The sequence below is a fragment of the Hippocampus zosterae genome, chromosome 7 (assembly GCF_025434085.1).
Source record: "Hippocampus zosterae strain Florida chromosome 7, ASM2543408v3, whole genome shotgun sequence".
NCBI lineage: Eukaryota > Metazoa > Chordata > Actinopteri > Syngnathiformes > Syngnathidae > Hippocampus > Hippocampus zosterae.
Genome location: NC_067457.1, coordinates 1,450,905 through 1,472,394, shown reverse-complemented (window position 1 = coordinate 1,472,394; position 21,490 = coordinate 1,450,905). Strand labels below are relative to the sequence as shown.

At 49.4% G+C, this 21,490-nt stretch overlaps 3 protein-coding genes across 10 annotated transcripts; 1 reads left to right on the top strand and 2 right to left on the bottom strand.

Moving 5' to 3' along the window:
* Nucleotides 1-1,063: 1,063 nt before the first annotated feature.
* Nucleotides 1,064-2,256, bottom strand: LOC127604391 (histone H1.0-B). Its single transcript, XM_052071394.1, has one exon. The coding sequence runs from the start codon at nt 2,006-2,008 to the stop codon at nt 1,400-1,402; it is 609 nt and encodes a 202-aa protein (XP_051927354.1). The 5' UTR covers nt 2,009-2,256; the 3' UTR covers nt 1,064-1,399.
* Nucleotides 2,257-4,953: 2,697 nt separating this feature from the next.
* Nucleotides 4,954-19,985, top strand: rhbdl1 (rhomboid, veinlet-like 1 (Drosophila)). Of its 8 annotated transcripts, XM_052071380.1 has the most exons (11): nt 6,469-6,810; nt 7,095-7,251; nt 7,330-7,426; nt 7,535-7,589; nt 9,669-9,827; nt 12,589-12,813; nt 13,458-13,606; nt 13,689-13,801; nt 15,863-15,963; nt 17,312-17,372; nt 17,440-19,985. In XM_052071380.1, the coding sequence occupies exons 3-11, from the start codon at nt 7,413-7,415 to the stop codon at nt 17,709-17,711; spliced, it is 1,149 nt and encodes a 382-aa protein (XP_051927340.1). In that variant the 5' UTR covers nt 6,469-6,810; nt 7,095-7,251; nt 7,330-7,412; the 3' UTR covers nt 17,712-19,985. The 8 variants fall into 8 exon arrangements, with proteins under 8 accessions (XP_051927341.1, XP_051927343.1, XP_051927340.1 ...); XM_052071379.1 differs by lacking the exon at nt 6,469-6,810 and having other exon boundaries at nt 6,937-7,251; XM_052071378.1 differs by lacking the exons at nt 6,469-6,810; nt 7,095-7,251 and adding an exon at nt 7,952-8,098 and having other exon boundaries at nt 7,285-7,426.
* A 65-nt stretch (nt 19,986-20,050) lies between these two features.
* Nucleotides 20,051-21,474, bottom strand: zgc:112496 (uncharacterized protein LOC541336 homolog). The gene is made up of 5 exons (XM_052071390.1): nt 21,116-21,474; nt 20,935-21,028; nt 20,697-20,856; nt 20,442-20,594; nt 20,051-20,288 (listed from the first exon to the last, which is right to left on the bottom strand). Exons 1-5 carry the CDS (start codon nt 21,238-21,240, stop codon nt 20,113-20,115), a joined length of 708 nt encoding a protein of 235 aa, XP_051927350.1. The 5' UTR covers nt 21,241-21,474; the 3' UTR covers nt 20,051-20,112.
* Between the last annotated feature and the right edge of the window lie 16 nt (nt 21,475-21,490).

Genomic DNA, 21,490 nt, shown 5'->3' with positions numbered 1-21,490 from the left:
GACCACCGACTGCAATTTAATTTTCATCGCAGGTGCGAGATGGTGTCGCCTTAAGTTTGCCTCACCGTTAAGCGGCAACTAGTGCTCGCATATTCAATGCACCTTCGACAAGCACTTTGCCCTGAGAAGGCGGCGTTGGCATTGGCTCTTATTGTTGCAGCGAGGCCTCTGATAAAGAAGAAACTGAATTGAGCATGTCGGTTCATTTTACTGCCCGTGAGAATTACTTGCTTTAAACAACTGACAGCTTTTAAGAATGGCAAGAAAAAGTCGTCCAATAAGCTGGATCCCCTGCTGTTTCTTCAGTTTTTTTAATGTATTAGATGTTAGGTTTTTCAAAATAAAAGTGAACTGTTTTCAACATGCTCAGTAAAAGAACAACACAGCGGGCGATCAGCCCTCTCCCACTGCAGGCATGCCTTGGTTTGTTGTGCTTCCATTCGCAGAAGCTGACGTCTGTCTGCACCATTTCCCCGTAAGTTTCAATTATGATAAATTAACACTTATTGATATGTCAACTGTCAGTGAAAGTTCCTCCGAACCGCCAGAAGAGAGCAATGTGGATTTCGTTTTGACAGGTTGGGCGTCCTTACCGGGGCTGGGGCGTGTGCGTGGAGTCTTCAATAGTGATCTGCAGTCAACAAAGTAAGTCATTATGTCCTCCTCATATGTTAACAAAATGAGATGAGGGGCCGAAACAGGTTTTCCATGTAACCGCATCTCCCTACAATTCTTATGGTTTTTTCCCTCCATGCAAACACCATTTTCCTCTTGATTCTTCAAAGTGTGTTGTAAAGACTATAAATAGGCCGAGTGTAATAGTGTGGACAGATTAAGCGCATCATGTATTTTAAAAAAAAAAGGGCCATATTATACCACCTTGATACTTCATTTCGATACAACCACAATATACTCTGCTGGCGCGTCTACCACAAATGAAAATATGTCATTACGGTTGCTTTATTCGTCCAATGGGAAATTTCAATTGTCACCGCTGCAATATTTCTGCACTTGTGCGTTAAATCTTCCCCGCTTGTGTGAGCTTGACAAAGAACTTTTCAAACACATTCTCTTCAGTTTTATTGGGTGTCGTGATGAAGCGACGTTAATGAAAAGGTCGGGGGGGGGGGGTAATTCGCACAAGAGGATGGATGGAATGAACGGATGCGTTCGAGTAAAGCACAAGAACCTCGAGAACGTCACTGTTGGGATCAGCGGTGTCACAAGCACAATGTTAAATGCTAAGATGATCATTTCCATTGCTCTCAATAAGTTTCGTCCATTTGGTGGTGCAGGCGAGAGCGAGTAGAAGTTTGCATGGAATCTTAGAAAAATAAGACTTATACGAAAAAGGTGTCCTTTCGGGAATATTTACACGGCCCGTTGCGATATTGTCCCGTCACTTTCTTTTGGCCGATTTAGCGGCTTTCTTTGCGGGCTTGGCTGCCCTTTTGACCGCTTTGGCTTTGGGCTTGGCCGCCTTCGGCTTGACCGTCTTGGTCTTTTTCTGCGCGGGGGCCGCTTTCTTCCCTTTGGTCGGCGTGGCCTTCTTGCTCGCCTTGACCGCCTTGGTCTTCTTGGGGGAGGCTTTCTTGGGCTTCTCCTGCGCCTTGTTCGCCTTCTTGGGCTTGGGCACCTTCTTGGGCGGCTTAGCTGACGCTTTGGTGGCCTTCTTGGGTTTGGCCCCGGCCGGCTTCTTGGTGGGCTTTTTGACGTCGTCGGGCTTGTTGAGTCGGAAAGATCCGGACGCTCCGATGCCTTTGGTGTGGCGCAGCATCCCGGACGCCAGCAACCTCTTGAGGGCCAACTTAATCTGGGCGTCGGCGTTGTCGCCTACCTTGTAGTTTTTGCGGACGAACTTCTGGATGGATTGACGGGACGCTCCGCTTCGGCTGGCGTCGTGCACGATGGCCGCTTGGATCATGTCCGAGTACTTGGGATGCGAAGCGGGCTTCTTGGGCTTGGGCGCTTTCTTGGCTTTGGCCGGAGATGCCGATGTCTCTGCCATGCTTCTTTCTTTTTAGTTTTCTTTTTCGCGGCCAAGTTCAAGCGCAAACACAGAAAAACTCCTTTGTGGCTCGGCAACGAAACGACGCACGCGCGCACATAAAAAAAAAAGCTGCGCTTCGGGGGAAAAAGAAGTCCAAAATACGTCACTTTTCCTTGTTCAAAACAATATCTGACTTGTCCACGGAGAAAGACGCTAAAGGACGGAGAATGTCTTAAGTGTCTAATTCCACGGGCGCTCCGGCGGCACTATGTAGCCTCTCTGCGGACGTGATTGAGAGCAGCAACTGCCAGCAGCTGATGTAGCGGACTCCGCGGAACTGGCGCTGTCCCGTTTGTGTTTCTTCGCCGTACAATTCGCCTTAAATATAACAACTGCGCGCCGGTTGCGACCCACGCAACAATACGGGCCGATAGCAGAGGCATTAGGCTTCCCCGGCACACGTTCGCCGGGTCTCGCCACCACCGAAAAACAACTTTTATTCCGCGAAAACCGGCTCGAAGTCACACGCGCCGCCAACAATTTTGCACAATTCGCCTTAAATTGACCCAAACGGACGGAACCTCTGGGAAAATCTCGTCGCGCATCTAAAAGATGAATCTGTGCTCTATCGATTGCACGCAATCGGCTCGAACCACGGTTCCGTTTTCGCTTTTAATGCATGCTTACATTTTGCCAACTAACACAGTCCGGCCACTGACTTCAAGTGACGTGCCCGAGATTATTTACTGTTAAACCTCGTATAAATGAAATGTCACCGTGTCCGACTCACGGGGACCTCTCGTGGGGATAGCATGGCTTCATTTGTGTCGCGACACGGTGATTTGGGGAGCCCTGCGCGTCGCTTTTGGACCGAATTGTTTACATTTGTCTCTACGGCAGTCGGCGCTCCGTCGCCATTGTCAGGAAAGTTGCCAACACATCCCAGCGTGACACGCTTGGTCGTGGGTGCGACAAATACTCCTTTGATTTCAAGTGGAGGGGACGCGATTGTGCAGATGTGGATCCAGTTGCAAACGGGGGCTGCGGCCCCGAAAGTAAAATCTTTGACTTCGAGACGCTGTGCTTCTTTTGTTTCGGAATTGGCGCATCAGTCAATCAGCCCTTGGACGTGGGGCTTTTGTCCAACATTTCAAACACTCTGCTATCCTTTGGGAGCACGATCGCCATTCAAATCCGCAAATGTCGTCGTTCCACCGCTTTTATTGTCATTTTCTGTCTGTGTGTGCGTGTGTGTGTGTGCGAGCCAGTCTCTCTCTCCGTAGCGCCATTTTGTCCCGGGCACCGTTGTCGTGCATTTCCCCCCTAGACGTGACTTTTGCGTCATTTGACACCGATTAGTCGCTCATCACTTGAAACGAGTAAGTCTTAATTGTCCGAGGCAACATCACGCAAACACCCGACTGCTCTTTTGGCGGGAGGTGAGCCTGTGCACCTGAAAGCAGCCGAGTGTCCACTTGCAGTGTTTGTTGGAAACGTGTTGCTGTATGAGGCATCATTGAGAGAGTTGTGCACAAGTGCACCATCATTAGAGGGGCGGGGGGCGATCGTTAGTAGTGATGTTGGTAAAAAAAAAAAAAGCATACAAGCCCACCATGGCTGCATGCGTACCTCGAGCAGCGTGTCTTGTGCACGCCACAGAGCGATTGCTCTACTAATGCATTTAGCTTTTCAGCAGCCGACCCTCGCTCGGTATGATTCTTTGAGCTCGGTTCTGGTCGGTAGAAGCAGTCGCTTGTCCCCGGCCACACTTCTTGCACTCTCCGTTGGACGGTCGACCCTTTTAGTTTGCAGATTTCTTCAACTTGTTTGGTATATTTATATGGGTTGGGGTGATGAAATGCATTTGTTTTATAGTCAGTACAGGTGTGTGTATAAAATAAATATATATAATATATATATATATATATATATATATATATATATATATATATATATATATATATTTTATATATAATATATATATTTTATATATTTCGTTATCATTCTCTCTATTGCAGCACAATAACGTGCGTGAGCATGCCGTGCCACTAGAGGTCGCTCCCGACTGGAATCTTGGCGAGTGTGGCAGAGCCAACCTAAGTGGCACAGGTTTGCCAACAAACAGTCAGTGGAATCGATTCTCACATCAGAGGATTGGATGATCAATCCGCTCAACAGCCTGTTGATGTTCCCCTCGAGTTTTGAGTCAACCTCCTTCGCTTTCCCGCTTAGTGATCCCCAAGAGCATTTCTATGTGGAGCAGTTGACACGGAAACGATGCCATTCGCTGACCTTGATGAATTTCCTCCCTCCCCGCCAATCACGTGGCCGTTTGTATTTGCACGGCCATGAAAGGTTAGGACCAAAGTGCATCGAGCCCTGAAAACATTAGGGCCAATGACGATATGCTAATAGTGGATTGTAATATAAGCGACGGTCATTTGTTTTCAGGGGACTCTTGTTACCGTCTCATCAAATCTTGGTTTCCATTTCTTTCTTCTTATTTCAGCGCGGCCGACTTTCTCTCTTCTGCGCTCGGCTCACTTAATACATTTTTAATGCGGCAAACCTTCTCGGTTGCTGTCAGCTTGATAGATGGCCAGATTGTTTCCAAACACAAATGCACCAAACCAGCACCTCCCTTCCTCCGTGCTTCGCTCTCTCTCTCCCAGCCTTGCATTTCAGGTGAAGCTACAAAGCTAATGAGGGGAGCTCAACCCCTGCGTTGGCCAAAAAGTGCATTCCCGAGCATTTAGTTTTGGGCAGGTTGCATCTGAGATTTTATCGGCATAAAAATTCCAGTGTCTGCAAGGGCTTTTCCAAGGTGTGACAACAAGGCGCTCTAGTGCAAAAGCCCCTGTCCACACACTTGGCCGTCAAGTCGGACTTTTTAAAGATTTTCCTCCTTCCTTGCTCTTTTGTCCATCCATTCATGATGTGTGTGCACAGACTGCCAACAACGAGGCACTCTGAATTGGGCACACCGGGGCACTATCTGAAGGGAAGAAACAATTTTGGCGTGTCGGTATGAATGGCTGGTTAGCTGGTCATCACAGCTGCAATATCCTTTCCATGCGCCGTGCCGTTTGAAAGCATCACCCACCTATAAGCGCAAGACCTTCGGCAGGGGAGCAAAAATGAGCGCCGGCAGTCTAATTAATGCGTTCTGCCGCTCTGTCTCCCTGTAAGGCCTCGTTAGCCTCGCCCGTCTCCCACGCACGAGCTAAACCGCTGTTTTGTTTGATCGCGGGGCAGACGAGGATTTAAGTGAAATCCAAAGCAGACCACACGGTTGTTGACACTTTGCCGTGTTCCTGTAAGGCTCATTTCAGTCGGTCGAATGGCGGAGGTGGCGCTGAGATGTCAGACGCTTTTTATTTTTGGACCAGGGGCTTTTTCAGTCACAAAATGTTTGGTGGCTGCTTAGGACTGTCGAGTCCAACCACTAAATTATAACGAAGCCAAAGTGTGCTACGATTTTGATGCTAAAACAGGCAAAGGTTGCGTTTATGTCTCTGAGCCAGGTTACACTAAAGTACAAATATCAGTTTTTCCAAGTGGTAGCAGTGGCATTTCATTGACAGTAGAGAGGGGGCGTAGTTGCGTTCTACTTTGAAATTGTCATTATGAACAAGGATATCCTTTTTCCCTGCGGGCCTTGAATGGTCAGCGAAGCATCCAAACGAGCAAACGCTTGGCGCGAACATGCTCAACGGCGCATTTAGCATGTTGATGTCGTCCGGCGTTGATAATTAGCCAAGCGCTTGCAGAGCGGACTCGTGATAAAGCGCCGTGTCATATATTGTCTTTGTGATGTTCACGGAGGGGTCTATCTGCAAGGTTAACCACCGCGCTTTGGAGGATTCGTCTCTTCCAAAAGCGTGCTTGCGCCTGTGGGGAAAAAAAATTCTCGCGTCTTGTATGTGGCGTCCGTCAGTAGTAAGCCGCAGTGGAGCCCATGCCCTTCTCCCTCCCCTAGACTCCAAATGTGCCACTCCTTCGCCTTTTCCCATTGGAAGAGCGAGGCCACCTCCCTCCCCTGGCTCATTTGTATGCATGTGATGATGCGGTGTGTGTGCGTTTTAAGTGTGTGTGTGTTGAGAGAGGCAGGAGCAGTCGGTGCGATGGGATAGAGGCGGAGGAGAGTGAATGAGAGCTGCGTCGGGGTGCCTGCTGAAGCTGGCCTGAGCCTCCGCCGCCAACAGCGAGCCACGTTTGCACGCCCTCCAAAGACGGAACCTGCAGCAAGAAAAACTACAGCGGGAATTACAAGTGAGGCGCAGTCCGCAGGCTCAAGCAAAAATCTCCCCGCATCATTTTTTCTCGTCCTCAGCAACGCCGCCGCTGCCTCTTGCCGCTGCTTTCCCCCCCACCTCCACCCCTGATGCCCTTGTCCTCGGCGGCTCCTCTCACCACCCTGGCCAGTATATGGATAGAAGCTCCTTTTTTCAGCTCATACAAGAGCAGGTAAGCGAGAAGCAGCGGCGGCGGTGGCGATGGCGGTGCTGGTTTCTATGGTTACGGGCTGCCAGAGGCTGACACCTCACTCGCCTATCCAGGGACAGAGACGCGCGGCTTTGATCAATCCCGATGGCTGATGTTGGAATTACGGTCCGATAGAGAGGGGGGGGGGGCGCGGTGGCTGTCTGTGGAATGAGTGTCAGACAACACGCCGCATCATGGAGCCATGTGGGTCCCGACGTTGTGAGGTCAGAGCGTGAAGGTGGTGGTGGGGGGGAGCGAACGGGGACGAACGTGACGGCAGGAGAAAGGCTTGCAGGCAAGAAGCGTGTGAGCTGGTGGACAAAACCATAAAAATGGTGAGCATGTCATGCCCCTTGACGCATGTGATAGTTTTTTCGAATGGAAGGGGCTTGTGTCTTGATTGACTGGGTGCTTGGAGGGGGCGCGAGGTGGCGTTGGGGGGGGGGGGGGGGATAAAAACCCTGCAGGTTGCATTGTTTTTGCTGTCCAATCAGGTTGTCACTTGTCAATTAGCTTTCTTCTAGCCCAATAGATCCCAAACCTGAAACTGACTATGCTGGTAGGCGTGTACATTTCATTTCAAGGCCGGCCCGTATTTCAACCGCTGCTTTGGAATCAGGCTCCGGCTTGATTGACAGATGGAAGAGTGCAGCCGTTGCCTTCAAAATGGAGAAATCGATTTACTGCCGCAGGGTTGCGGGGGTCAATGTTGATTGGCGCATCACCGACACCGTTATCAGCTGGATCAAGAATGTCAGGGAGAGGTATGTGTGTGTGTGTGCATGTGTGCATGTGTGCGTGTGTCATCATGCACACAACAATCTTTTTTTTTTCCCCCATGAAAGTGTTTGTAGCAAGCAGGGAAGCCCATGTGGGCTGAGTAAGAGGATGCTCGTGGTCGCGCTTCTGAGTCATTTACCGGAGAAGCACTTGAGTAATGGCCACAGACTGGTGAGAAGTCAATGAGGAAAAGTCTTGTGTGGTCTTTGGTCACTTGATTCCGTTTTTATTGGAGACATTTCAGATCAGTTGATGCTTCCAACTTTTTTTTCGAATCAGTTTGGGGAATGACCTTCAGTTGCACAACGCAAGGTTCGTCATCCATCCCGATTGGGTGAGTTAAGTGCGTCACCTTTTGACCTTTGGGACATGTCCAGATATTCTGCAGCTAGCTTTCTTACAGAACTTTTCCAATCTTGCGATCAGGCCAAGGGACTGGGGCTGTCCGCAAATAGGAAAAAAAATGTGCATATAATAAAAGCGATAACCTAAAAGGGATGTTTTCCTAAGGTGTGTGTTATGGGGTGAGGTGGGTGGGGGTGAACTGCAGGTGTAAAAAAAATGATTGCAGCCTTGTCACATTGAACCCCGTGAAAATGGTGCAAAGAGAGAGAGTGAGAGCGAGACAAAGAGGGAGCTGGAGAGTTGGAAGCAAACAGTGGCAACATGAGTGACTTTATTAGTCTTTGTCTGCAGGAGGTCGCAATGCAACGCTGAGCCGCGGCTTTTCCCGGCCGCCGGCGACAAACGCGTACTGTAGCATCACGGCGTATGTCGCACCTTCTCTGTTGCGCCGCGGCCGATAAGGCGCCCGGCCAGCTTCCCCAAGTGAGTGTGTGCGCGGTGGGTATCGCCTCCGCCCGCCATGTGCTTATTTTATGAAGGTTATTTATACTATCTGGCGCGAGCGCCGCGACTACTGTTTTGACACATTTATGTCGGGCAGAAAGAACGAGGCTCTTCCACGCTGTCCCCTTTCATCATTCTCCGACGCTAATTTGCATTGAGCTGCATTTGAACGCCGCCCCCGGGCCGTTTGCGTGGCGCTTAAGCGCCGGGAAATGGACTCGGATTGTTTGCATCAAAGACGATTCCTCGGGTCTCCCCTTCTGGTCGAGTGGAAGAATGGGCGAGGAGCTCGCAGCCTTCACTTTGCATTGACGGCATTGGCAGAGGCAGTCACGTTCTTAGTTATCGCTATTAGGGATGGATGTACACTCGTAACCATGGCAACTTGTGCGGCTTGTCAGCGTCGCCATTCTCGCTGTTGGTTAGCGCTCGTCTCGTCTCTCCTGCGTCAGCAGTCAGGCATTCGCTTGCTAATTTGTCTCCATGTCGCTCATTTTGCTAATTGACGCTTCCTAATTGGTTGCGAGCCTCCGCCCCTTTCGCTCCCCTGCGTGCGCGTGTTGGGGTTCGAGTCTGTGCATTTTTCTTTCTTTTTACCTTTTTGCTGTCCATTCTTTTTGTGCCACGTGGGTGACCCAAACATCAGCGGGGCCGACTAAGTAGCCTGGAGGGAACGGTGTTCCGACAAACCTGCAGAGGATGCACACTTGAAGGGATTATCTTCTTGGCTCATTTTCCATTCCTCGCTTTCTTGTTTCCTGTTTTATGGTTGTTGGGGAGGGTTCTTCTTCTTTTTTTGCCTTATATATCTGTAGGAACTGTTGAGAGAGCGATAGCGCCGTCTGGATGTTGTCCTCCTCGTGCACGCATCTTCACAGAGACATGTGCTCATGACAGTGGGAGTAAATAAGTCACTGCCCAGGGGAGAACAGGGAGTGTGTGTGTGTGTGTGGGGGGGGGGGGGTCTGTTTATTGTCTGCTTCAGAGTTACTTTAGTTGTGTGTTTAATGTTACAAGTACAAATCAATTTATTACCCCTCGCAGCTGCACGAGAAGCCGCCTTTTAGACGAGTCTATTACTCGCCGACACTAGTGTGGCTCTCTGGTGAATAAACACTTCCTGGAAAATGTGAATAGATTAAGAAGCCTGCATATTATTTAAAAAAAAAAAAAGTAAGGAAAAGAAATAGTGTAAGGGGTTACCAGGCAACAACTGTCGTGTTTTAATGTGAGTGTAACTGTTGCGTGTGCAACGCTCAAACTAAATGCTTGTGCTCTCGCACGCGTATTTATGAGCTATGATATGGACCGTGTACAATGGCAAAAATTGTTTTTTAATCAGAAAAATAGCACCCGTACCTGTGTAAAAACGTACAGTCATGACAACTAAATGCAATGTATAGAGTTCCATTTTGCCACATTTTTGGACATTGTGTGGCTCCCTCTGGTGGGCGCGTCTTGGCCACCAGAGGGCAATGTGATGTACGTCCTGGACGTAAATGAAAATCTGCTTGTTGAAATGTTTCAAGGTGACTGCTGAATTTGAATTTTTTTTTTCCTCCAGCTGGATCCAGACAACACCGGTTTCATCGCAGTGGAGAACTTCACCAGCCTGGTGGAGCACCATGAGCTGCAGCTGGACCCGTCCAAACTGGACATGCTGTTAGCACTGGTCCAGAGCAATGAGGACGGACAAGTTTGTTACCAGGAGCTCATCGAGCTGGTGAGTCGACATGTTGGCTTTTCATTGATTTGATTAATTTTTTTTGGGGGGGGGTCTGTGTTGCTGTTGTATGATTAGGCTTGGTCACGTACCTTATTTCGTGCAGATTGAAATGCCGCGGCGACTCGGGCTTGACATTGCAGCCGATGTGCGAGGTCACAATCGCGTGACATTTTCAAGCAGGTAATCAGCAAGCAAGCGACGGCGTCCGTCTCTGCGGCCTTGTGCCCGTTGTCCTTCCGTCCTTCCCGTATTCGCGCCTCGTTCCTCTTCTCTGCCCCCATCAGTCACTTTGCCGACACTTTTACAAGTACCACTCCCTAATTTGTGACAAATGAGGCTCTTTTATTCGAGCCGCCGTCTTTGCTGATGGCTCGTTGAGGCGAGAGCGTTGCGCATGGCTGAAAGTCACGTGCTCGCGTCCGGGTGATGCGTCTGCTTCATTTTTCAACAATATACCTTCTTCTGCTCAGTGGGGGTCTAAATCGAAATCGCTTGTGGATGAATAGCGGAGCCGGCTCAAACGTAGGAAAGCATTTTTGTGTTTCTGATTTAAAAATGAAAACAAAGGACCTCGCGGTGTCCATGCGCCGCCACACTCCTTCACAGGCAGGATTTCCGATGGGCTTACGTAACGGCGGTTTCTAAATGTTGCACTTAGTTTCTCCCTTCAGGAGGTCCAATCAGAGGAGCACTTGAGTCATTAGCGCTCACATGTTCTGCTTTCAACCGAGCGAGCCTTTTGTCGCGTTCCCAGAAGCGTTCAAACCGATTGAAGCGCTCAAAACAAGCAGCAGTTTATCCTCTGATACGTTTTGGGTCTATTTTGTGCACTGGCAAATTTTTGGAGAGCGCCTCTCACGTCATCGTCAACACTTTTTAATCGCAATCCGCACTTGGCGGCGGTCTGCACATGATGCACTTTTGTGCTTTGTAATGATGAAAGCGCACGAAAGGCGAATGTGACCACGAGTTTGGGGGAGGGGGTGAGGGGGTGCTCATTTGGGCACAAAAAAAAGCGTGACTATCTGGGTCAGGGTGCAATGAGCGAGCACTTGGCGAGGATGGCTTCAACTCTCCATGGGACTCCTGACTGACTCGTTGTGGTGCAAAGTAACGACGTATCTTGTTGTGACCTTGAGTATTTCATTTTCTGCTCAGGTGGTTGGGGGGGGCCACTGATTTGAAGCAAACGCATAACTCTGCCCGATGTGGAGGTTTTCCAGCTTAATGCTAGCGCGCAACGCCAAACACCACAGACAACCTCACGAATACCGTCAGAGTTGCAGCGTTGTACTGAGAGATGCGCCGAAAATTTGGGATGAATGAAGCCGAAGCATCCGCCCGTTTTTATCCATCTTAAAGGGGGCTGCCATTTTGCCGGCGACTGAATATGACATCACAGTGCCTCGGGGCTCAGTGGCCTCGTCGCTTTTATTTTCTTGGCGGGCAATGGGAAGCTTCCGTTGGCCTTGAAAATATTTTGGGGTGTGTTATGGTTCTTGCTAATTAGGATGGAGCTGGGAGGGATTGATGGTGCTCTGTGGCTAATTAATCCATCAAGGACAATCGACTGTAGCTGATAGCAGCGTGCGCCATAGACAACATGCGGCTACCGTGAGGGAGGGAGGAATGCTCCTCGCTGTTTAACACACACACACACACACACACACGCTCGCACACCTGCTGGTCGCCATTTAGCCGTCCCTGAAGGCTGTTACTATCTTTGTGCTTCCAAAGCCTCAGCTTCCCTTCCAAAGGGACTTTCCAAGATTCCGTCCATTTTCAATGAACATTCATTTTTCCGTTTATTTATCACGGGGACCACGCGTAGTAAACATGTCAGTCAAGAGTAGCGATTGCTCTGTTCCACTTGCACAAATTTTTGGACGAACTCGCATCTAGTGCTGCTGAAGGCGGTCCTTGTTCTGTTCTATATGCGTTCATTTTGTATAGGATCGTGTGTGTGCGTGTTTTCTTCCAGTGTGTCTAACAGTTTAATTCAATTCATGGCTGCTCCCATGTTCATTGTAGCATGTAATCGCTTTAAAATCGTGTTAATGTCCACTGTGTCACCATAGTAACACACACACACACACATTTTAACTGGCCAAAGCCCTGTGCAAACAGGAAAGTAGCACACGCCAGTAATTGGTGTCAAGGAAGTATGTCTCAATTGAAAAGGCACAGCTGCTTTATTTTTGTGCAGCAATTTGTTTATGATGTCTTCAAAAAAAGTGAGTGAGTTTAGCTCATTAGCATTTATGGATGTAGAGTGTATTGATCCAGCAATTGCGCCTACACACACACTCGAGGCGCCCGGAAGCAGAAGCACCTGATTAGAGAGGAAGAAAAGTTGGAGCTGTTTTAACTTCCCACCGGCGTCATTCGGCGTAATGTTGAAAAATCCTTCGCCGCACGGTCAAAAAAGACGCGGGGCGCGTTGCCGCGGTGAACGTCGGAGGCCGCTTTCTTGTTCCTCCGCAGTTGCTTTGTGTCAGATCTTATCACGGCACACAAAGTTTGATTCGGAGATAATTGCTTGGTTGGCAGTTTTGCCTCCAGGGAGCACCATTGTTTTAGCGACAATGGCGAGCTCGGCGGGACTTTCGGCTGAATCTTACCTCTGCTGTGTGATAGTGGAAATCGGCTTTCAAAATCTTGGACAAAGACTTTGCGTTTTCATCAGTAACACTAGGATGGAGTTGCTCTCCAGCAGGGAACTTTTTATTATTATTATTATTTTTTTTGACGATTCCAGATGAGCAGCAAGCGCTCCAGCAGTTTCCGACGGGCCATCGCCAACGGCCGGCGCACGCTGCAGCGAGAGATCTTGCTGGACGAGACGGGCCTGGGTCTGTACAAGCGCTTTGTCCGCTACGTGGCCTACGAGATCCTGCCCTGCGAGACGGACCGGCGCTGGTACTTCCACCAAAACCGCCTGTGCCCACCGCCAGTCTTTATCGCCGTCATCACCATCGTCCAGGTGACCAGAAAGACAGCTTGCATTCTTGGAAATGGCCGTCGGTGGCAAAAGTGCGTGGTGATATGCGGCGTGCCATGCCGCGCTACATACTCTTTTGAAATGGAGCGAGTAAAAGTAAACTGGTTGGAAAAAATACTCGAGTAAAGTACAGATACTCCTTCCCACCGCTGGAAATGGCGAGTGTTCGGGTCTCTCAGTGAGACGCTTCAGACCCACCGAAGAGATTTTCTCTCTTTGACTGTGCGATTTATTTATTTTTTTTCCCACTGAGCTGCATATGCGCTGCGTTGAACTCATTTCAGAGTCGGGAGCTGAAAGCTTCACTCGTAAGTTTTTTTTTTTTTTCCTCCTCCCCCAGTCTGATTTAAAGCAGGTCATCAAGCACCGGCGCCACTGCAACAGCTTTGAAATGGCCTGTTCTGCTCATGCGGAGGCCACTTCTAGCACAAAAATTTGGCTCTCGTAATCGTCAGCATTTATGAGCAACGGATGCCGAATGGTCTGTGATGACGGCGCAATAACAGTTCACGCAGACAATGAGTCATTTTTCTAAGAGTAGGAATCGGTAGAACGAAATGAGGCACACTTTCACTCACTCCCGACTGTATATGGTTATCGGCATTTGCGCGCGTCTCTGATGGCAGATCATCGTGTTCATGTGCTACGGCGTCATGCTCAACAAGTGGGTGCTGCAGACCTACCAGCCCGACTTCATGAAGAGCGCCTTGGTGTACCACCCGGGCCACCGCGCTCAAGTGTGGCGCTTCTTCAGCTACATGTTCATGCACGTCGGGTACGTAAGCGCGAGCTCTTCGTCGACACTTTGGAAACTCGCCGTGGCCTCACGCCGTCGACTGTGTGCGCCTCCCCCTCAGCTTGGAGCAGCTGGGCTTCAACGCTTTACTGCAGCTAATGATCGGAGTCCCTTTGGAGATGGTCCACGGCGTCTTACGAATAAGTCTGCTTTATATGGCGGGAGTGCTGGCGGGTGAGTGATTCTTTTAAAGCGTGTGTTTTTTTTTTTATTGCACAAAACACTCTGCCCCGATGGGACTTCCATTTTGAGTGTCGCATCTGCACCAACATTTTTTCTTCCCGCCTCTTCCCTCATCTTGCCTCTGCTCCGTCTACTGCTCAAGCCCAGACACTCACAAGCGAGCAGTTGACGCTTGCAAAATTTGGGGTGTTCAAAAAAAAAAAAAGAAAAACCTACTACAGAGGCTTCAGGATTGTTTTTTTTTCTCCCCCCCCAGTGCAGTCTGGCTGCACTGCAGTTTGCACAAGAGTGACGGCGACCGCGAAGCGACGCCTCAGGGTCTGTCAGACTCTGGCCTCAGATCACTTTAGCACCTCGTGTCGGCGCTTCATCTCGGAGAAAGCTCGACGTATAAACTTCAGCGATTTGGTCTTGCCGTCGAGTTTGACAGAACGACTCGGCTCTTGAGGATTAGACCGAGATACCGGTCGTGTCGTTGACCCCTGCCCCCCGCACCGACTTGACGTCTTTTCCCGTCATCAAATGGTCGTCCACCACCAATGCGGCGGCACTAAATAATCCGCGCACGAGATGCGGCGCGTCAGCTCCGCCTTGGAATTAATCGCGCACCTCGCGGCGCTGCTCCCGCAGGAGTGCGAGGCGCCTAAATCTTAAATCCTCGCTAAGCGGGAGAAGCCACATGACGGGTCTGCTTAATATTCCCGACATAATATTTGCAAGTTCCCACCAAGGAAGAGCAAGGTTTTTTTTTTTTCTTCTCTCTGAAATATCTGTTCCCTGGAATTGTATTTCTTTCTTTTCAACAGTCTCTTCATTTGGCAACACTTTTATCGGCCGCACTGCAATTTCAGCCTCTGTGCTTTGGGATGTCAAACTAATCTGCCCAAGGCCTTAAGACTCCCTCTCGTTGGTAGACTTCACCTCTGAGTAATGGGACCATTTCTTAAATTCATCCTCACGGGCGCGGTTTGCTGGCCCTCGATGAGGTCGGCAGTGTTCCGTCCTCCGATTGGTTGATCAGAGTGAACATTGTGACAGCCAACGTTACCCGGGAGTGGTCAACGGTGAATCACGATCATTTAATGGAGCAAATGTGAGAATTGAAACCTCGGCGCTGTGAAATTGCCGTTTTGTCCCACCGAGCGCCCAAAACGGGCCTTCGTCCGCGCCCATAAATCTTGACAAAAGCAGCACCCACAGGTGGGGCGGCGAGGAGAGACGAATGACTCTGTGGCGCCGCTCCGATTGCCATCCGTCTTTGCGGCATGCGCCCGCCTCGGGGCCCGCAAAGTCTTCTTTTGATACGCCGTTTACTCTTTTGTGCCCACGCGCCGAAATGTGCGCGCCTTACAGATTTGACATCTCGGCCTCCGAGCGTCATGAAAAAGAGCCTTGTTTTGTTTTATCAGCCCTCTTTTGCGCTTCCCTTATCAGCTCATTTGCATGATTAACAGTTGGCTGACGCCGGCATCTTGACACCGTCAATTCCGACCGACTCTGCGATGGCGCTTTTTTTACTTGCTGACTGCAGCAGCAGATGCTCCGTTTTTAACCTCCGTTTGAGAGGTTTGCATTGCAATAGTGTCACCGTCTTGTTTTAAAGTTTTTTTTTTTTTTTGCTTTGCCTCGCAAGCCAAATATTTCTCCCCCTCCCCCCCAAAAAAACCCAAAAGAAGTTTCAAGCTTTTTATTGACCCTTCAAAGCCGTATGTCAAACTAAACATGACAAAAATAGAATTCCGCCTAATCCCGTTGGTAATATCCTTCAATTGAAATGTGCCAGCACTACAATTCTGACATATTAGAATTCAGGTTGTGAAATTGGGCCTGACCACCCACCGGTCGGTGATTTTTGCCCTATTTTGCAAAAGGCCCAAAGAAAGGTGACCGGTGTGAGGCTGCTGATGAGTAATCTGACCCCTTTTTGTTTTCTCCCCTGCTCTAAAAAAAAAAAAAAAAAAAAAATCCCGCTCTGTGACCAGGACCGCCGCTTCTCACTGTGCATCTTTTTCTAATCTCTTTTTCTAATTGGGTCTAACGTCTCTCCCGTAGGTTCACTGACGGTGTCCATCACCGACATGCGCGCTCCGGTGGTGGGGGGCTCCGGCGGGGTCTACGCTCTCTGCTCGGCGCATCTGGCCAACGTTGTCATGGTAACTGCCGTTGTCGTCCTCACCTCCATTGTGGCGCAGGGGGGGGAGTTTCTTTCCTTCTTTCTTTTTTTTGGGACCATTTCAACGTCGCAATCTTCCTGTGCATGTGCGCTGATATCAGAGGCGGGCAAATGGAGGTTTTTCGTATTTTTAATGAGGCATCTGTGCTCGGGGGAGGGCAAAGTTTCTACCCGAGGCACACACTGGGTTGTTGAAACGGATCATTTGGCGACGAGGGTAAACAAAACAGTGCTGAAGTGTCTGTGAAATTGCTATCGACCAGTGCAATCAATCAATCAATCAATCAATCAATCAATCCATCATCGGTTGTCATTTTTCTGCGCATTATGGTTGGCCAAACAGCCATCAGCATCCAACTAATAACTCCCATTATCATGTCAGCTTATCCACTCGCGAGCAGACTCTCTCATGAATTATGAAGTTGTTTGTTTGGATCCCCTGCAAAGTAAGCAGTCAATTCCCTTGATGGTGGCGCCATTTTTTGTTTGTTTGTTTTGTTTTGTTTTTTTAGGCCTCTTGTTGTCCCCGTACGGCACCTAATATTTGGCTGTCAAACCGTTGAAATTGTACATTTGAAATCATTGTGAGCTGCTGCAACTTTCTGAACAATGAGATCAAATATTGGTGAGTTAGTGAGTACTACAGTGCGCTTTGACCATCGCTGCACCAGCGACGTCACAGCCCGATAATCTTTTCTCTCTTTTGTGTTTCAACTTCTCTAATCGTTGGCTGACACTTTTCTGAGGGACAAAGTCGGATGTCAGCACGTTTGATGGAGAAGATCTCATTTCCATCTTGAGCCCACCTCCCACCGCGGCGCCCTCCTCCCTTCACGATATGAATCATTTATCCGCTGTAATATTGTGACTTTGAAGGCCTCTTCTCGCGACAAGGCTTTATCACCGACTATTTTTATCCGCCGCTTTGAATCTTGCATGCGTGCGCTCGATGGCGAGGAGCCTGAAAATATGTGGCCCTGGGTCCTTTCGCCGCAATTCCTCACAGTCGACGCTCTTCGGGGGGGGGGGGGGGGGGGGGGGGTCACGCGATCGGCTCCCTGATTCATCCACAGGAGGGGATTGCGGGGGAGGGGGGGGGTGAAAGCCGATAGTCAACGTCAGGATGGCCTGGTTCTTTTCTCCCAATAGGGTTGTTTATTGCCCCCTGCGTCTGTTTGATGAGTGGCGCTCCAGTTAACAAAAGCGCCCCGGGCTCAGAATGCGGAGAACGGCGGCCAGGTGCACGCGGTTGGGGGGTTGGGGGGGGGGGATGCTTTATGCCCAGCCGCTCATCAAGCCGCACGTTGCGCTCTGGCTTTGTTTTGCAGAACTGGGCCGGGATGAGGTGTCCGTACAAGCTGCTCCGCATGATCCTGGCGCTAGTTTGCAGTAAGTTGCCCGAGACCCCGGCGGCCAATGTGCCGCTCGATGGTGACCTCGGTTTCCTCTCCTCCAGTGAGCTCGGAGGTGGGCCGAGCGGTGTGGCTGCGCTTCTCGCCGCCGCTGCCCTCGTCCGGGCCGCAGCCCAGCTTCATGGCCCACCTGTCGGGCGCGGTGGTGGGCATCAGCATGGGCCTGCTGATCCTGCGCAGCTACGAGGAGAGCCTGCAGAAGCAGTGCTCCTGGTGGGTCATCGTCTTCTCCTTCATCACCTTCCTGCTCTTCGCCATCTTTTGGAACATCTTCGCCTACGAGCTGCTGGGCGTGCAGATCCCGCCCGCCCCCTGATGAAGGCCCCCGCCGCCCGCGTCTTGACCTCCAAACAGGTTTTTCTTTCAAATCATCCCTTTTCCGCCCCAGCTGACCTGCGAATCCTTTGCCGTTCGTGTGGACGCACTGCAAAATGAAGAAGTACGTCTCTTTCGTTAAAGAGAAGGTAGCGGCAGAACCGGTTCCTGGCGTCCATTTCCAGGAGTCCGTTGTCTTTTTTTGGAACTCGCCACGAGCGGCCGGGGTGATCGGTTTCGTCCCTCTCGTGAAACAAGCGAGGAGCGATGCCACAAAAAAGGAATGTAACAATAGAGCGGAGGGGCGCCAGGATATGATGACACTTTGGATTGTTTTTTTTTCTCCCCCCCCCCCCTTATTTGATACGCGTGCATTGTCTATTGACGTGTTTCAAAAGGTGCCAAAAGCAAGCTATGATTGTTGTCCCTCACTTGACTTGATCCGAAATTTTTAGTGCTTTACAAAACAAGCCATAGAAAGAACTCGCCTGAGATGGTTTCAAAGAGAGGACAAAAAAATAAAATAAAATAAAAGCCGCCCATGGGGACAGTCGAGAGCGTGAGCGGCAACAAGCTTCGCGCGTCACCAAACTATTGGCGCCGTTGCTCTCCTTGCGGTGGTCGAAGTCAACACAGGTAGACTTGGCCACGTAGATTTCGGTGATGATTCATTTTTACATCAAATGACTTCCACAGAGAATAAAAAAACTGGGCAAGAGTGTCCATTTCTCACCGTTTTTGACACCAAGTCTCGACTACGGAGTGGAAAAGACTCACTTCCACATAATCCAAAATATTCTCGCGATGTTTCTGATCATAGTTGACTAACATTCAGCCACATTAATTTTTTTTTCCTTCCATGACACGTTCAAGACTGTCCCCGCAAACGGGTCGCCTCGACAGCGTGTAAAAGTCATTTCCGGCATTGTGAATATTCCAAGTCAAAGAAGAAAAAACTGTGCAAGTTTACGCCTGTGAAAGATTCTCATGTAGCTGACTTTTACTTCTTGGGGGTTTCCGCCGCTTGTACAAGTTGTTTATAGTTGACGGATTGTTTTGCGGATGCGCGCAAAATCGCGCTCGTGTGCTCGCGGGCGCCGGCAAATGAACCGTGCGATAGCGTCGACGGTTTGGGAAAATGAGAAGAAAATCAGCCGTTACGCCGGAGTCATGGAGAAGTGATGGAAGCCCCTTGTGCTCGCCATGAAATGTTATTTCTGTCCCATGGCGAGGATGTTGTTTAAAAAAAAAAGGGCTAGTGTTCCTTTTATTTTTCCGAGGGGTGTATCTTAATCGCCAAGCGCGAGGAACTTGCTTTCCCGCATTCAAGGCCGCGCGATTTTTCAGCCTATCAAAGTCATGTGACAGGATGATGCTTGGCTGCGAATTTTCTTCCGAAACACTTGAATCCGTTGAAGCGACGGGAGACGAGCAATCTACCAGGTCTGCTCACCAAGCTCATGTTTTTTTTTGCTCGTCCGGGTCAGCATGACCACGCCGAAACCGAAACGTCATCGATGACGCTTTCGTTCTGCTCCAATCGTTGAGGCCGGCGTGTTGAAAAATGCGGCGTAGAGCTTTTTCATGGTTGTGCACGCATGTCGCATAAAGAGAGATTAAAAAAAATGCCACGTAAAAAAAGTCAGGCGTGACTGTTTAACGAGTGTGCAGTGGGGATGGGCAGTCACGTGGCCCATTTAGAGCGCCTCGTTGTTGTGGTGTGGAAAAGCCCCGCAACCCAGAGATTGTTTTGTCACCCAAAAGTAACCCAGAGAGCCAAATATTCGAGGTTTGTGTGGCAAATGAGTGCTTTGCCCACCCCCAAAATTATATCTTGTCCTTTTGTCTGTTTTTGTTTTTAAGTTGGCCAATCCTGAGCGCTGCGTAAGCCACTCAGGTAGCCGTGCGCATCCAACAGCTGCCTCCTGCGTCCTTAAAACGGTGCCAAACTGACAAGGTTCAATCTCGCCAACGAGCGGACACGAGGTTGCGCAAAAAACAGCGTTTACAACAAAAACAAGGAGGGCGAGAAAAGAAAAAAAAAGATATTTTTTCTCTTAAGTCACGTGGAAGAATGCCTAAATTTACATGTGGGAAATTTGTATCAAAGTCCTCATGATTTATTTCATTATCTATTCTATGTACTTTTTAAACGTTCTAAAACGGAACCATTTTATATTGTATATATCTGAATATATTTTGTTTTATTTTATACTGGTCATTGTATTTTGCTTTCATTCGGAAACAATATAAATAAAGAACAATACTGTGATGACGCTGAAGATCTGAAGATGTCCTTCATCGTTCTATTTCAGGGGGGAAAGAAAAAAAAATGTTCAATGACAATTCTCCACGAAAGCCTTTATTATTACTCAAGTACAAAAAATGTTCAGTGATTTCTTTCATCTTGTTTTAAGTTTCTTAGTTGCTCTGTGATCAGAATCCACGGGCTCTTCCGCCACACTGCCGCCCTTCACGTCGAGATCCTGAAGAAGTGGGAGCTGCTGTTGTTTAGCGACCGTGAGTGCCCACAAGCAGCGCTCCAGCCTTTGGGGGGTCCAATCGGGCTGGGGGTCCGCTGAAGAAAAAAGGAGCCGCAAACGAGGTCAGGGGGAAAAAAACCCTTCTAGCTCTTGCTCAAAAGCAAAAATGTCAGGAAAAGCCTCCTAGAACACATGCTGAAATGTATTTGGGGTTAATCAGAGATTTTTTTATGAGTCAAATGGTTAACCTTTGTTCAGTCTGTGGGTCACGTCCACCATCCTGTCCAGGTAGAGCGTGTAGTGTTTGGCTGTATACTGGATGGGTTTGAGCCCCGGCACGCTCTCCAAGGCTTCGTCCGACATGAACGCCACCTGATCGGGAGCCCCCGCAGCCAACACGGCTACAAAACAAACAAAAAAGGACATCTAAGTCTTGAGGTGAAAAAAAGTTTGGCAAAGCCTGTTCAAATTCAGCAAAGCTCTGATTTGTTGGCGTCGCAGACCTGACGCAGTGGCCGGGCCGACTCCTTTGAGCGAGCTGAGCTCCGCGATGGCCGCCGCCACGTCGGGCAGGAGGCTGAAGGCCTTTCGGGAACATTTGTCCACTGCATCCTCACTGTTGGAAGACACCAGCTGCTGCAGACGGGGTCTGAACTTCCCCCTCTGCCGAAAAGGAGGTAGCTGAAGCACTGTGTGCAGATATATTTTCGTGTGTGTGTGTGTGTGTGTTTTGCAATTTACAGTGAGCTTCCACTCCATCAGCTTGACCACCTCTGCCAGTGTGACATGTTTCTCGCATCGACTTGAGATGACCGCGGGCAGCTCCTCTTGGTACCTGAGTGCACAAACCCTCGCATTGGTTACACACACACACACACACACACACACACACGCACGCATAGCAGTAAGGTTCACTTCTTACCACTTGTCAAGGTGGAGAAGCTTCCCAGGTTTTTTGCTCGTGCTCTTGGCCTCCACCACGTCCCAATATTTACCTTCAACTCTCCTCCAAGTGGCCGGATGCTCGCACTCAAAAAGCCCACTCATGGCTGTGGTGTCCGGAAGTAAAATAACAAGGGCAGAGTTTTTAGACAATCACTGTATTTACTATAAACGGCACAACACTAGTTCGCAAGATTTGTTCTAGTTGCCATTACAGAACTCCTTCTTCCTTCCCCATCTCAACGGCATTTAATAACAACACCGCCACCTCATGTAACAGTCAGGAAACATAAGAATGGCTGCACAGCGGCTCGCAGCATCGCCTGCTGTCACTACATATCATCACAGTTGAATG